We start from the raw sequence: 14,392 nt of genomic DNA, 5'->3' as shown, positions 1-14,392 counted from the left end.
AAAATATTGCAGCTTTCCTAGAGACTGGCGTACACTACAGTCCCATATAGAGAAACGCACGTGGTTGCACAAGCACACAAAATCTGAGTCTAATGTCTGGAAAAGTCCCCTGGATGACAATAGGAGTGTTACCATAGATATAATATATAATTTTTTTTTGGTATTATCAGTGACTTTAAGGCTTTCCCTCATTAATGTAGTTCTCAAACAAAGAAGGAATAGTCCCATTAACAGTTGGTATGAACTCCAGCTTACTGTTTTTCTATGACTGGGTTGGAGCATCGACAGATGCACTCTGGAGAAATTAGCTATGACAAACCAGAATCTGTGAACATCTGCTCCAGCTACTTTTACATTTTTAATTATTTCAAATCCTGAACTGGCTTTAGACACGAAGTATTGTATTGTTTGGGAATGCACAACGGATAATAGTGACTTCTGGGAGCCTTGAGAAACAGGGGCGTGATGTTAAGTATACATAGGTTTCTATTTAAAGTTGTCTTTTGAAAATTTCCAACTCTATTGGTAGCAACTGATTTTTTTCTTTAGATTAGTTTTTGATTAAATGCTATTTGATAATGAATGTTGAGAGTGAGTATATAACAAATTTGGAAAGTGATTTGCATAACTGACTTTAATCAAGATTTCCAAAAATGTGTTTACCTTGCTGTCTGTGTTAAAAACCTTTTGCTGAACTAATGCTAAGGACTTAGCTTAAGAATGTTAAGTAGAGTTCTCTGGAGTGTTTGTGATTATGCCAACTAATCCTGTCATTCCGGCTGAAGTGAGGGAGGAAGATGATGGGTCTCAGAAGAGGGATGGGAGGATGGGCAGATTCCTTATGTGGGAATGCAAATGAGTGGAAGAAGAGTTGGGAGCGTGAAACCCTGTTCAGTTCCTGTATGGACCTCGATACAGGTGCTCTGAAAGAACTGACATCTGACAACAGCAATAGATGTGGTGCTTCATCTGTGCACTAATCCACTCCTGGGAACATCTAAACACATTAGACTGGCCTGTGCCATAATGCAAATAAGGCATACGTGATTCTTACTGTAATATCCAAGTTAACAAGGGGCAGCCATTTGTAAGGGCGAGTGAAAGCGCTTGGATTTGGGAGGAAAGTAAATATGGTAAAGTGGAGCGACATGATGCCAGGTCACAAGAAGTCGTGCCTTTGCCATGGAGGCTTGTGCAGCAAAGTCACAGTGCAGAATTTCTAGCTAAAGTGTCTGAGGAAATTGTTCTGGGCCAAAGAGAGTCTCGTTGAGAATGAGAGCATCAGCAGGGTCCCTGATAGTCACTCAGATATGAGTGTGGTCTGTGAGTACTTAAATAACATGGCAATTTTTTGGAGCAGCTGGTTGGAACCTCTATGGCTTTGGAGCATGGAAATGTTGCTTCCAAGTTATTTTCACCCAAATAAATGCCAGATTTACTATTTTGCGGTGAACTGAGTAGTTTTACTGTTTGCATAGGATGCTTTTTAATGCTGTCAAATGAAACACTGTCAAAATCTCTGAAGGTGCTGCCATTCAGAGGGACTTGCCTTTTACTGAATATGCTTACATGATCTGTGTCCACAAGGCTGCAGAAAACAACCATCTCACTAGTCATGTGCAAAAATGTGTCTTTGAAAGTTATGTGTAATTGGTGCACACTATTTTTCTTGGCAAATATGGGAAAAAATATGACTAGTATCCCAAAATGCTTTATTTCTGCCCCCCGCCTTGTTTGAAGTCTCTGTGGAGCAGAGTAAGTTACATCATGTAAGGGCTGTTGGAGGAGTAGGTGTCCTCTCTTGTTATGTCCGTGGGTGATCTTAACTTACAACATGGCAATGGAGAATGTAACCTGCTTTTTATATAGTAAATTAATGGTGATGGGTGATAACTGTTTACCTCTCATAGATTTGAAATAGCGACTCAAAACTCTGCAGGTCTTTAGCAGTTCTTCATTAATTTCAGAAATGCCCAATACTCAGTCCTAATCAATTAATCAAATTTCATCTTGCATGTGAATCTCTGTGACTTGAGGTTTTCTGATGGGTATATGTGGAAGTTTAAGCATGTCATGAAGTATAAGGTGGTTTAGGGAGGTGTCTATTTACTTTTCTACACTGCACCGTTTTTCTCTTAACAAAGTTTTTAGAAAAGCACCTTTTATGTATGGTTAATCCAGCTGAGAGAAGGTGGAACTGAAGCAGAAATTTCCCTGTCATTAGTAGCTGTTTGCATTTGATAAAATATCTGTTTGCACCTTTACTAAGATACCACCATGTCACTACTATTGCAAATAGCTTGCATAAGGAGTCCATCAGATAATGTCTAATCCCACTTTTATGAGGATTAAGTGGGCGTGTAATGTTTGCACTGGAGTTCTTTTGGTCTTGCAGACTGTTGTGCTATTTATAAACCTTTAATATAATTGTAATACAGCAGTCATATAATTAATATTAACCTTAATTGCTTTTCTTCTCTTGACACCCTCTAGGGTTTTTGTCTTTGCATTTGATTTTATTGTTTGACATTTTGCTGCGGAAGTTGTTTATCAGATGGCCAACATAGTTAATTCGGCATAAAATGGATGGGCATTTTGATCGCATTAGTCATGCCCAAGTTTTCAAAATCCTGTTTAGAGTCCAAAATATTTCAGTTCTGATTGACAAGCAGAATATAGTCCATTGCTCTAAAGGCAATGATGTTGTCCATGTCAGTCAGCAGAAATGTTTTGGCTGCCATACTTAACCAAGCTAAAGTTGCACTGTAGATAGCAACAATGCCATTTTTAAGAGACATTGTCCAGATTGGATCTTTGCTTAACTGGAGACAACCACATGCTCACTTTGTGCTCTATGATATCCATTGGCTTTGATCAGTTGTGAACTCTTTCCCAGACTCCTTGTCCTGCAGCCTCCTTTAAAAGCTTTACTTCATCTGTCAGGTCTATTTGCCTCAGCTGACAACAGAGTTTTTAGTCACATTTTGACATGCTTTTTCAGTGTTCAGATTGCTTTTTTAGTCATTAAAGATGCCTCAAGGAGCCCTCACTCTATGGCTCAGATGAATTCTACAGAAGACTTCCCAGCAAGAACACATAGGATAGATGAATTATGTCATTTTCTCATAGTAGTTGATGGAAATATAGGAAACATAAGAGGTAGGTGAAAAAATTTATAATTTTAGATTGACTCCTTGCCAATAGGACTACACAACCTGTTAGTGTTGTTGGAGGTGGCTTACGCCACAGATGCTTTTAAATGATCGTAAAAGTACTGTAGAACAACGACTTCATGTTTTTGGTGTAATAGAGACATTTAGCTTCTCCAGCTAACAAGAAATAAGATACAAATAGTAACTGATTCCTTATCAGAATGAAATTTCAAATCAGATTTTCTTTTTTCAGCTGAGGAAGCAGATATATGCAGCTTTTCAGCAGTGATTGACTGGAAAAATTAGCAATATATTTTCCAGCTTGAAATCTGGAATCGTTCTGAATTGTTGAGGGAGATGGCATGAAATGAAGTAAGTCTTCAGCCTCGCTGACTGCAGTAACAGAGGAGCTTGTGCTCTCCAGAAAATGAGCAAAGAAGAAATAATGCCTGAATCCCTGCAAAGATGGATGAGAAAGGGGTGAGAGCAATGCCTAGCAATGGCGTAGCAGTCAAGAGAGAGAAATTCAGGAAAGGTGACGATTATCTCTGTGTGTATTTCTAATGATAAAGCAACACAGTGGTTTTGCAGTATGTAAGCTTGCAAAGTAGGATTAATGGGACTTACACAATGCCCAAGCCTTGATCTCTGAATAGTGGAATATGTAATTGAGGCAGTTCCACGGAGGAGGCTGGAAAATCAAATGAATGAGATAGGGTTGGTTTTTTTTTTTTAAAAATGCTAATTTTGAGTGGTGTGTCGTGTCCCCCCCCCAAACCAGCATATGTGAACAAAGAATGCAGCAACATACACTTAATTACCAGATTTAAATTATACATTTATAATTACTGACAAATTTCACAAGGCTTCCAGTCACGTATGCCACTCATTGGGCAATTATGAATACAAGAAAATAAAGTGGTTTGAGGAGTTCACCAATGTGCTAAACTTTCTGCTTTCCCTTTGTGATAAATCTGAATCAAAATCAGCTTAGATACCACAGGGTATCTAAGGGTACATGCGTTCCTCAGAGGAAGGCATATGCAATCTAGATAGCAAAGGTGATAAATACAGAAATGAGAAAAGGTACTACATGATATCCTGTGAACTCAGTGAATGGAAGGCAGGAGTTAGCTGGGTCATGAATTTTGCATGGACATTTTAAGAAATGCAGAAGGAAAGTGTCTTTTGGAGGGCCAGTGGGAAGAAGAAAGGATTGTGGAAGAGAAGTGATGGTTTGACAAACTGTTGATAATTCACTGAGTGAACACAACAGCCAGCTGGGTCCTGAAAGATTCCTTTTGCTGGATGAATATGGAGAAGATGCCATGTCATCACAATGTGTTAAATAATACTACAGGGAATAGTTGTATTATCACTACACCTGCATAAATGTAAGCCGACCTTGCTAATAATTTTTTAGACCCTGTACTAATGCCTATCAATGTAATATTTGATCACCTTCTGTATACAAATAGATCAAGAGTAGTCGAACTTCCTAACGGGTTTTGTAGACTTCCTGTTTCATCTTCTTAGAAACCTGTAGATAATATATGTTGTTTTAGGCACTGGGGGAATGTGGAAGTTTGATGGCAAGAGGAAATGGTTGATGTAATTCAACTGTAGATGAAATCCTACATAGGCAATAACTATCAAGTTCTGGAACAACTAATCATCAGGTAATTTCTTGACTGTGACTCAGTCTGTCAAATGAAAGGACTTAGGAAGATGAAAGATGATATGTTTCCCCAGAGAGATACCAATCACAAACTAATCACAGTATCCTGGGAAGCATCTAGCCAAGCAGAAATTAAATCTTCACTGGACTTTCCAATTACACAGTTCTAGTCCAGATGTTCATGTTGTTGAAATATCTTTATTTCCGAAGGAAAATAAAGACATGAAACACCACCATCATGGGATGTGTACTGGCTGTGACAGTTGCTGTCAGGAAGCAGGAAAAATGTTCTGTTCCACACTGCCTGGGACGTGGGTCCTGGGGTCTTAGGAGCAAAGTGGGGCAGTAGAAAGTTAGTAGCTTTGTCTTTCTAGAAATCTGTCAACCTTAGAGTAAATTTTTTAGAAGCCTTCAGGTAGCTTGATGAAAATCTGCCCTGTGCTGTCTGGCAGGGTGCCTCCTCGGTGGGCAGCAGCAGAAGAATGGGGCTGGCAAGAGAACAGGAAAGAGACAGACATTTATGGGAGTATTGGAGCAGAAAAGTCAGTGTGCACTGGCAAACTTAGACCATCACTAAACCCACTGGTATCTGTCTTGTTAAATAAACATGGAGCCAGTGGTGCTGGTGTAGATGAGGGCCTGTGTGGTTTTCGTAAGCTTGTTCGGCTAGATTAGCATAGGTGAGATGAGAAAAAAAGTTAGCGCTCGGAATTAGAGCTTCTGAGCGTACCTTAGTTCTTGCTGCTTTTTAATGGAAGGAACTGCCCAAATATGGTGGAACCCTCATGATTTAGAGAACACTAGCAGGAGAGAAATAATCCATGTAGTGTTGATTTTGATGATTTTAAGAAGAAATGTCCCTTTTGAATGCAGTCAGTGAGAGCAGCAGTCCATAAGAAGACATGCTTGGGCTTGTGTTCACATTATGCAGGTTAACAGGTGTTCAATTTAGTTTCATTTTAGTTTTTCAATTGGGCATTTATTGTTTGTTGGGTTTTCTCTCTTTTCTTAAACATAATTTGGTCACTCTGTGTAGGCAGGTCCCTGATACCTGGGGGCTTTATAACCTTGCTGACAAAGCCACAGGAAAATCCAGTAGTTGGAAATGTTTATTTAAAGGAATTCAATGAATGAGATGTAATTTTCTTAGCTGCATGATGGCCAGTTGTTGTGGTTGTGGAGGTGGGGATGTGAGCACTGCTGGAAATTTCTGGGACCTGCACAAGCAAGTATCTTGGAACATGCACTCTGCTGCCACATTCTAGCCTTTGAGAAACAATCTTTGAGTGTATAAAGACACATGGGAAAGAGGCAAGGGCTGTCTCGGCAGAGCCATCTCTCACAGCCCCAAAATTTGTAAGTGTTTCTTTTTTCCAAGGCTTTATGGAGAGAGTTGATTTTCTTGCTGAAAGCAGTGTTTGGGATATTGCATCACTGCATTACAATGATTTCATATGCCAAGACTTCTGAAAGCTGTTGGTGGAATCAAGCAATAACTCCATGATTTCACACTAGGCTGGATGTGTTCTTTTAATGTTTTTCCTGTGTACATTAATTTCTAACTTTCTCTGAAGAATCAGAGGTTTGTTGCCATTGATAAGGAGATTGGATTCAGTGGACTATGCTTTGAGGCTGTATGGATACTTTTTTTTTAAAAAAAAGATATATTTGTGGTCTTATTCATATGTTAAAAGTATTTTGGCTTCAGGAGAGTGTTTTCTTCCAAGACAGAATGACAGTGATTTTGGTGTTTTTTGCCTTTCCTGTGAACAGGCTTAGTCTGCCAGTTGGAAACATGGATGTGTTATCCACATGTCCATTGCCATTGTGTGGTCCTCAGGCATTGCTATACTTCCTTTTGTCCTGTCACATGGAGTTGTTCTTAGAAGCTTGAAATGTATGGGGCAAGGGAAAGGACTTAATATATGAGTATTTCAGTTTAGTGTCATGGCCTGTAATACACAGGAGGTGATATATATGACTGGATGATTGCCTTGTCCTGTCTGGATTCAAGATCTGCTAGTCCCCAGTAAAGATTTATATAGATTTTTTTTCACTTCCTTCTAGAAGAGCTTGTTTTCTGGGAGAGGAAAGGGGCATTCTATTGAGCTTTTTTGACTCATTGTGACCTTTCTTTGTGGATGTTGTACAAACTTTCTCCTTCTGTTAGCCCTAGGACTCTGCCCTTGACTCTTTCCTGTGGCTCTTTTCTGCGCTTTCTTTATTAAATCTGACTGCAAGCTCTGCCATTCATGGGATTTGGAGTCTTGCAACGTGCTGTGGTATTACTTCTTGAAAGTGCTGTGCAGGCTTATATCACACAATATACTTTATAAGATATTATAACTCATACTTTGGAATTTGAAAAAAACCCCGCTTTTTTGTCACTATTGTCCATCATGTTTTTTTCAACATCAGTTCCAAGAGTTGACTTTGTACATGCTGACAAAGTAATAAGTTTGTAAAATCAAGAAGCTACAAGTTGAAAAAAAATCTAAGGGAGAATTGAAAATAACAGCAGTAATGGTAATTAATATAGGTCACGCAATAAAAACTCTTGTACTTTTAGATATTTTAAAATTGTTTGCAAATTGTGGTCTATTTAAACAGAATAGATAAATTTATCTCTGTGAATGAATTGCAGTATAATTGATTTACATCTCCAAATCAATGATTAGCAAATTAGACCTCTAACATGTAATCTAGAACTTGAAAGTGGTAACCTACTCCTGTTATTTCATGATTATGCTTACTTGATGAGCCTTGACTGTGTCCTAAGCAACAGAGACAGACATCCGATTTTCTGTACCTAGCAGTTACATTACTTAGCCTTTATACTTTGCATAATGGCACTGCAGTAATGGACCCATTTAAAAAAAAAAAAAGGTAAGACAGTTTGCTGTGAAGATATTTTATGTAACCCTTAAATACTGAATAGGAACTTTAGTGAGCAATCCAGTATAAGCTGTGTCAGCATGCTACTGTAAAACCCGGTACTGCCAGGGCGCAGGAGCGGCGCTGGGCCAGGTCGTGGTATAACAAATGCTGATCCTGGGAGGGGGGGTCATTCTGTCATTTGATCACTGGAGACTCGATCCTACTTCTGTTGGGGAAAAAAGCCAAAGACAGTCACTGAAGGTCAGTTCCTGTGCAGTAAAATTAATTTATCCTAATATACTTCAGCAGTAATAGTAAATAACTGGGATAATCAAGATACTAATACATAACATTTAAATACCTGCATGGGGTGATGAAACATCAGAGGGCTGTGATAACAAATAAATATTTGACCTCAGTGATCACCCTTTGTCATGTAACATTCCTCTTCAAGAAACTGATTATCTATTAATGCCACTCGCACTGTTCTCACATCTCCGTTTTCCTTTTTGACCTGAGCTCCATATTGCTTCACCATCCTCCACCTTCTACTTATGTGTGCTTTTCTGGTTCTTTTGTGGTTTTTTTTGTCTTCTGATTTTTTTTTTTCTTGTGATATCCAGACTCCTGCAGGTGAGTTTAGAATAGTCTTGCAGCTGATTGAATGTTTTCATTTTGAAATGCAGTTGTCTTTAAGAAAGTGCATCGGTTCTATAAGCAGAGTGGTAACACTTTTTTACAAAATCATTGTGGTTTTTTTTTCTATTTTCTCCTGAAGCGGTGTGCATATTTGAAGGCAGAACCTACTTTGAAGGACAAAGAGAAACTGTGTATTCAAGCTCAGGGGACTGTGTTCTGTTTGAGTGCAAGGTAAGAATACTGTTGATGGAAAAAGAATTTCTTGCATGTTAGAAATATCAAAGTCCCATTGAAAGAAACTGTTGAAATACAGGCAGGTCTGCCTTAGGAAGTGGCAACAGAAAAGGCATCTAAGGGGTCCTGTGTTTATTTTGTCTTACTGAGTTCCACATCAAATTTTGCAAATAAATTTACTTTGCATAGCTGCAAGCTTTGATTACGCAGCTTGACAATCAGACTGCATTCTTTCCTCCTTAGGTATCGTCTCCATCATCAGTAATAAAAGCCCACCAGACTACCTCATGTTTCCATTGACACATGTGCAATGTTATTGTTCAAAATTATGTGCTCAGGTATGAGAGATGCACAGACGTGATGGGGGCATAATTTGGAATTCAGGATAAATCTTAGTGGAAAAGCTAGATGAAAAAGAAGGAAAAGAGCTGGCACACCAGGTGTCCGGTTGTATTCCTGGTGATGGAAATTGGGCAGGGTCATTGTTTTATTTGTAAACAGAACGCATCTGATGCTGAGTCAGTCTTGTCCTGCTGCAGGAACAGAGTTGCTCTTCAGGGCACAAATGGACTTTAAGGGCAAAATATACCCCAGGGGCAGCTGCGGGTTGAGAATCACACAAAGTGCTGCAGTGGGTCCTGCGTTGCCTCTCCAGGGGAGGGACAGGGAGGAATTCCCTCCCGTTAGAGAGCTGCATGCTGCGGAGTGGAGTTGGAAACCTGAGCACACATTTCTAGGGCAGAGAAAGAGAGGGGAGCAACTCCTCTGGCCACGCTGCAGCTATCGGACCAGTTTCTGGAAATCGCAAAACATTTTCATACAGTTGTGAAAAAGTGTGTTTTACAAAGTAGAACTGAGGACCGTTGTCTTACTGTTGATTTTAATCTTTGTGAGCTTAGTTCCTGGAATAGATGCTTTGAAACCCTTTTGAAAAAGGAAAGGAGAAGCTTACCAGAAATAATTTTGGATTCAGTCATATGCTTTTCAGGACTGTGGACTCATATTTTCAGTGTGACACCTGGGACATGCATTCCGTGACTAGTTAATGGGTATAGTTAACAACCATCAAAAGTTATGTGATGTCGCCTCATATTTCTTGCAGCTGGCAAGTGCGATGTATGAACAAAATGCCTCTGTTGGCTGCACTGGCCTGTATTTTGTTGATTATAGTTGTTTTGCTGGTGGGCTGCCTGTCTGTCCTGGTAGAAATACAAAGCAGCAACTTTGGCAGATTCAAATGCTGCTTTTTCAAGGGCTGAAATACATACGGTTTCTGCTGAGCACCCTTGTGAATCATAATTCAGAGCAGAAAATCCACATGCTGTAAACTGTGTTGGTCAGTTAGGAAGTCATAGATGGGCACTATTTTATTACTACCAGAATTCTCATAAAAGGATATAATTAATGATTCCAGCTCAAGAGTGGCACAAGTACTGATTTTGTGCTTGAAGGCTTATAATGATGTTATCAAGGGAATGTAGGGAATGTCTTCTTTTTGTCTGCATGTAATTCTAAACATTTTTTGTTTTGTTTGGCTGCTGCAGTTGTGCCTGCTATAGGCAGTCACTTTTCTGTTTGAATATTATAAAACAAGTGAATGAAAAATTCTCATCCAAATTAGAATTTGTAAAAGAGTTAAATGCAATCCAGACTACTCTAATTGATATTATTTCTGTCAAAAGGGATTTTTTTCTCTATTTTGTGGAATTACTAGATTTTGCTTGCCCTGTTGTACAACATACCTGTGGCTGGTTTGCTTTCCTGTATTATCAGGTTAGGGTTGGTTTCTCTGTCAAGATTATTTAAGGCAAAGTTTGAGCTGTAATTTTTATATTGGCCATATTGTTCATGTTTCATCTTTATATTTCATGCTTAAAGAGGATTTAAAATTAAATGCTAGACCCATAATAATAATAATAACAACAGTAACAACAACAACAATAGTACATGCAATGACATATGCATGATGTTAGGCACTTTTCTTGCATGCAGAAATACATGGTCCTGAGTTCAGTGAGGCAGATGTCTCTGAGGAACATGTTGTTGTTTGCCTTGTTTTCTGTCTTTGCCATATCATGACTAGAGCACCGCAAGACACATTAATTAGGGCCCAAGGGAGCCTAAAGGTGGTACATCTGCAGTAGCAGGATTGCTAAGGCAGGCATTTCATGTGATCAAACTGCAATGATTAGTGACCTGCACTAAGTGCCTAAAGATATTCAGATATCATCTTGGCATTGGACATTTCCAGACGTCTGATCCAAACTTAGCTGAGAAATCCTCTCTTTCCTCTTGGGGAATCAGTGCCAGTTTCCCTCAGTGTTACTACCACAGCGTTGAGCTCAGAGATGTTCAAGTTTGATTGTACTTGCTGTATAAATGACAAGCTGCTTTAGAGCATTCATTATGAGGACTCTTGATTCTGGAATCTGCTGCCTTACTTTTTGAGAAATTATTATTACTCTTTCAGGCATAATTTTAAGAGAAACTTCTGAGGCAAGTTGCTTGACAGCTAAGATAAGAGAAGAATGAGAGCTGTTGCCACAATTTTGCGTGCTTGAAAAGGTTTGAGTATAGGGGAGCTCCTGATGTTTTTGTTGCGCTACCTTGTCCTTTCAAATGGTTTTCAAAGGTAACCAGAGTTTGGCATAGGCAGGGATTTTTTTGTACATTATAAAGCTAAAACTCCACTAAACTTATCATTTATCTTTATTTCTTATCTCACAGTATTAATCAATTACCTCAATTTAACAGGACCACAAAATGCAGCGTATTCCAAAAGACGGTTGCACAGCTTTGAACTGCCCAGAATCTCAACAGATTCCTTTATCTCACAGTTGCTGCAAAATCTGTAAAGGTAAGGTAATAGTGGGATATATATATAAGTTCAGTGCAATTTTCCATTCTTATAGCTTACACAGACTTTTTTCTGATCGTTTTGAGTAGGACACTCCTACGCATGATAATCACTGTAGATCTTGGGAAGCTAAATAGATAACATCTGCATTGTGACATCTGAAAATTGTTTGTAAAATGTCTAATAGTGTAAATTCTGTGAAACATGTTTATGTATTTCATTCTAGCCAAAAAGTAAAAAAAAATCATATACATAATTAGTGATTTTCTGCCCTTTGCCCACTCGTGTCCAAACAAAATGAGATTGGAGACATGTCCACGGTCACCAGCATCTTTCTGAGATGCTTTGAGATGTCTCTTTCAGAGAACTGTTTGTGCTATGCAGTTGTTCGAAGGCTGGAGTAACTTGTTTACCTGTTTGGGGTTGTAGTCTGCATTTAGAAGCAGAACCTTTGGGGAATATTTTTGTGTGTTACAGACCTTTGTGTGTTACACCCAGACTGATCCTTACCAAACACCAAATGCTCTGTGTCTTCAGTCTACTCTTTTGATCTGGACTAATACCGATATCTTCAAAGCTATGAGCAATTGCATCTTCAAGTGGCTACATCTGTTTCTTCTATAGCTAAATAATGATAAATTGATACCTGGCATGAAAGAAGATGTTAGACTCTCGGGCTGGTTTTAGGTATACTTCAGTGAGAAGAAGAGTGCAGCTATACTTGTTTCTGTGCTACTCAGCACGAACACAAAGGATATGATTAATGACATCAAGCAGAGAGATAAGAAAGTAGAAGAAAAGAACTTAAGAAAAGTTGATAGGTCTCGAGGTCTATCACAGTCAAAAAGGATTTTTTAATGATAATTTTCTATAAAATCTTCAGTGGCTTAGAGAAAAGAGTTCTGTTTCTTGTGCCTGATGTAGCTAGAAAATTTTAATATATGTCAGATGAGTGTTCTCTGAACATTTTTAATCCTACCTGAACCATGCTGTCTTGGCCTCTCATAAGCTATGGAGCTTATTCTTTAAACAAGAAGCAGCTGTATGCTATTATTCAGCAGCATGTATTTTGTTTATTAATACAGCTAATATGTAAGTGTTAAGAATCTTAAGAAAACCAAAAAATCAGTAAAAAAGCCCTTACCCTTTCTGGAAAACATGTACGTTCTTAGTTAATTAATGCCAAAGTCTGATACAAACCAGTCCAGACCAGGAAATCAAAAAATAAGACTATTGCTTTGTCATTAACTTGGGCTTCAATGAGAAAGACAACAAAAAGGCAAAGAGTCGATGTCACCATGGCCAGAGGTTTCTCTTGACACACACTTCTGCTGTCATCAGTGAGTACTGAAGACCCTCTAATGCTAGTAAAACTGTAGAGCTTTTTTCTTCTGGATGTTCTATGTTAGATAACAGCACTGTGGTAGCTACAGTGAATTATAATATTTAAGTAACATTATCTAAGCGTATCTCTAGGTTACAGGGAGACAATCCACAGCAGAAAAGAAAGAGAGAAAGAAAATCATCTGCCTCATGTCACAGTAGGTCTGTGATGTTTGCATCATGACCATGTCACTGGGTCTCAGCACTAAAACATTCTGCCTTTATGGGCTCTTCTGTTTCTCTTGTCATGTTCTGCTTGGTTCGTGTTGCTTCACACTGTTCCTGAACTGCCCAAGTGCAAAACACCTCTCTGACCTGAGCCCCAAGCAGACTTTCTTCATTGTCCTGCTTGAAGCGCTCATTTAACGTAGCTTCTGTGAAGGGTAGAAGCTCTTTCATAGCAAAATATGAAGCAGAGGCCAGGTGGAGTGATAAAAATAATAATCTTTACTGCCAAAAAATACTTGTTTGTTATTTTGTAAGAGACCTGTGTTGCAGCCTGATTCCAGCTTGCATTCTGGAGCTGTTGGTGTTACACTAGTCCTGCTCCCCTAAGACTGACCCACATTCCCCAGTTCTCCTATGGGAGATTTTGGGACAAGAGGATAGTTATTGGAAAACAACAGTGAATTTCTACTGCTTGACCAGTTCCAATGGTTCAGTTACAGAAGGACATATTAAAGAAATAAAGTTGTTGAGAAAAAAAAAGAAGCAGATAAGGTTCACACCTTTATGGACAGATGTGGAAATTGTGGAAGCTTCAAGTCTGTTACTACAACCAACTTCAATTCAGCATAATAGAGGATGATTTAATGGTGTTCAGCAACATGGCAGCATTAGATTTAATGAGAGCAAACATATGGAATTTTAAAAAAAATACAGAGTTGAAAGGCTCAATCTAAATCTTCCAGCCTGGGAAAAAACTTCAGAATCTTAAAAATTCATAATTCCAATGGGAAACAGTCACACTCAGGAAAAACGGAAGGGAAAAAATAGGAAAATAGGAAATAGGGGTGGCTAAAAGGTGAGATTTTAAAAATAAATTTCTCTGAAATGGAAAGGATGGTGCAATCAGGGCAGAGTATTCAGTCCATGGAGCTTGAAAGGAAGAGATAAGGGGAAGAGAAAAGCAAAACAAGTCAATGTTAATCAAAGACTTTTGCTTAAATGTGGAAGGATTTTATAAATATACCGGGGGAACAAAAAGTGCTAGGAAAAAAAGTAATACCAGTAGTAAATGAGCTACTGAGTGTCTAAGCTATTGAGCTCTTTTAGAAATGTCTAGACAGAAAAAAAAAAAAAAGAAAATGAAGGAAAATATATAATTAAGAAGTGTCCTGTAAAAGTACTTAACAATGACAAGGTGATAATAAGGGGATTTACGCAAGCTTCCTATCCAGCTGCCTTAGATCAATCCCATAACCTGAAATTGAATCGAAGGCCTAGAGACAGTCTGTTCTTCTGGCCTTTACTACTCCTTTCATCTGTTTCATGCTCGGTACAATTTATTTTTCTATATCTCACGAACAATAGAAAGGTATTCTTTGACCTAACTGAAAAAAAGATAGGACT

At 38.6% G+C, this 14,392-nt stretch overlaps 1 protein-coding gene across 1 annotated transcript in view; it reads left to right on the top strand.

Moving 5' to 3' along the window:
* Nucleotides 1–14,392, top strand: part of NELL2 (neural EGFL like 2) — a 160,603-nt gene that overhangs the window by 56,204 nt on the left and 90,007 nt on the right. The window contains exons 10-11 of the mRNA XM_054806789.1: nucleotides 8,486–8,577; nucleotides 11,335–11,437. Coding sequence (XP_054662764.1) covers nucleotides 8,486–8,577; nucleotides 11,335–11,437 — 195 coding nt within the window. The remainder of the gene's footprint in view (nucleotides 1–8,485; nucleotides 8,578–11,334; nucleotides 11,438–14,392) is intronic.

This window comes from Grus americana, chromosome 1, assembly GCF_028858705.1.
Source record: "Grus americana isolate bGruAme1 chromosome 1, bGruAme1.mat, whole genome shotgun sequence".
NCBI lineage: Eukaryota > Metazoa > Chordata > Aves > Gruiformes > Gruidae > Grus > Grus americana.
This window is presented reverse-complemented; position numbering and strand designations above follow the sequence as displayed.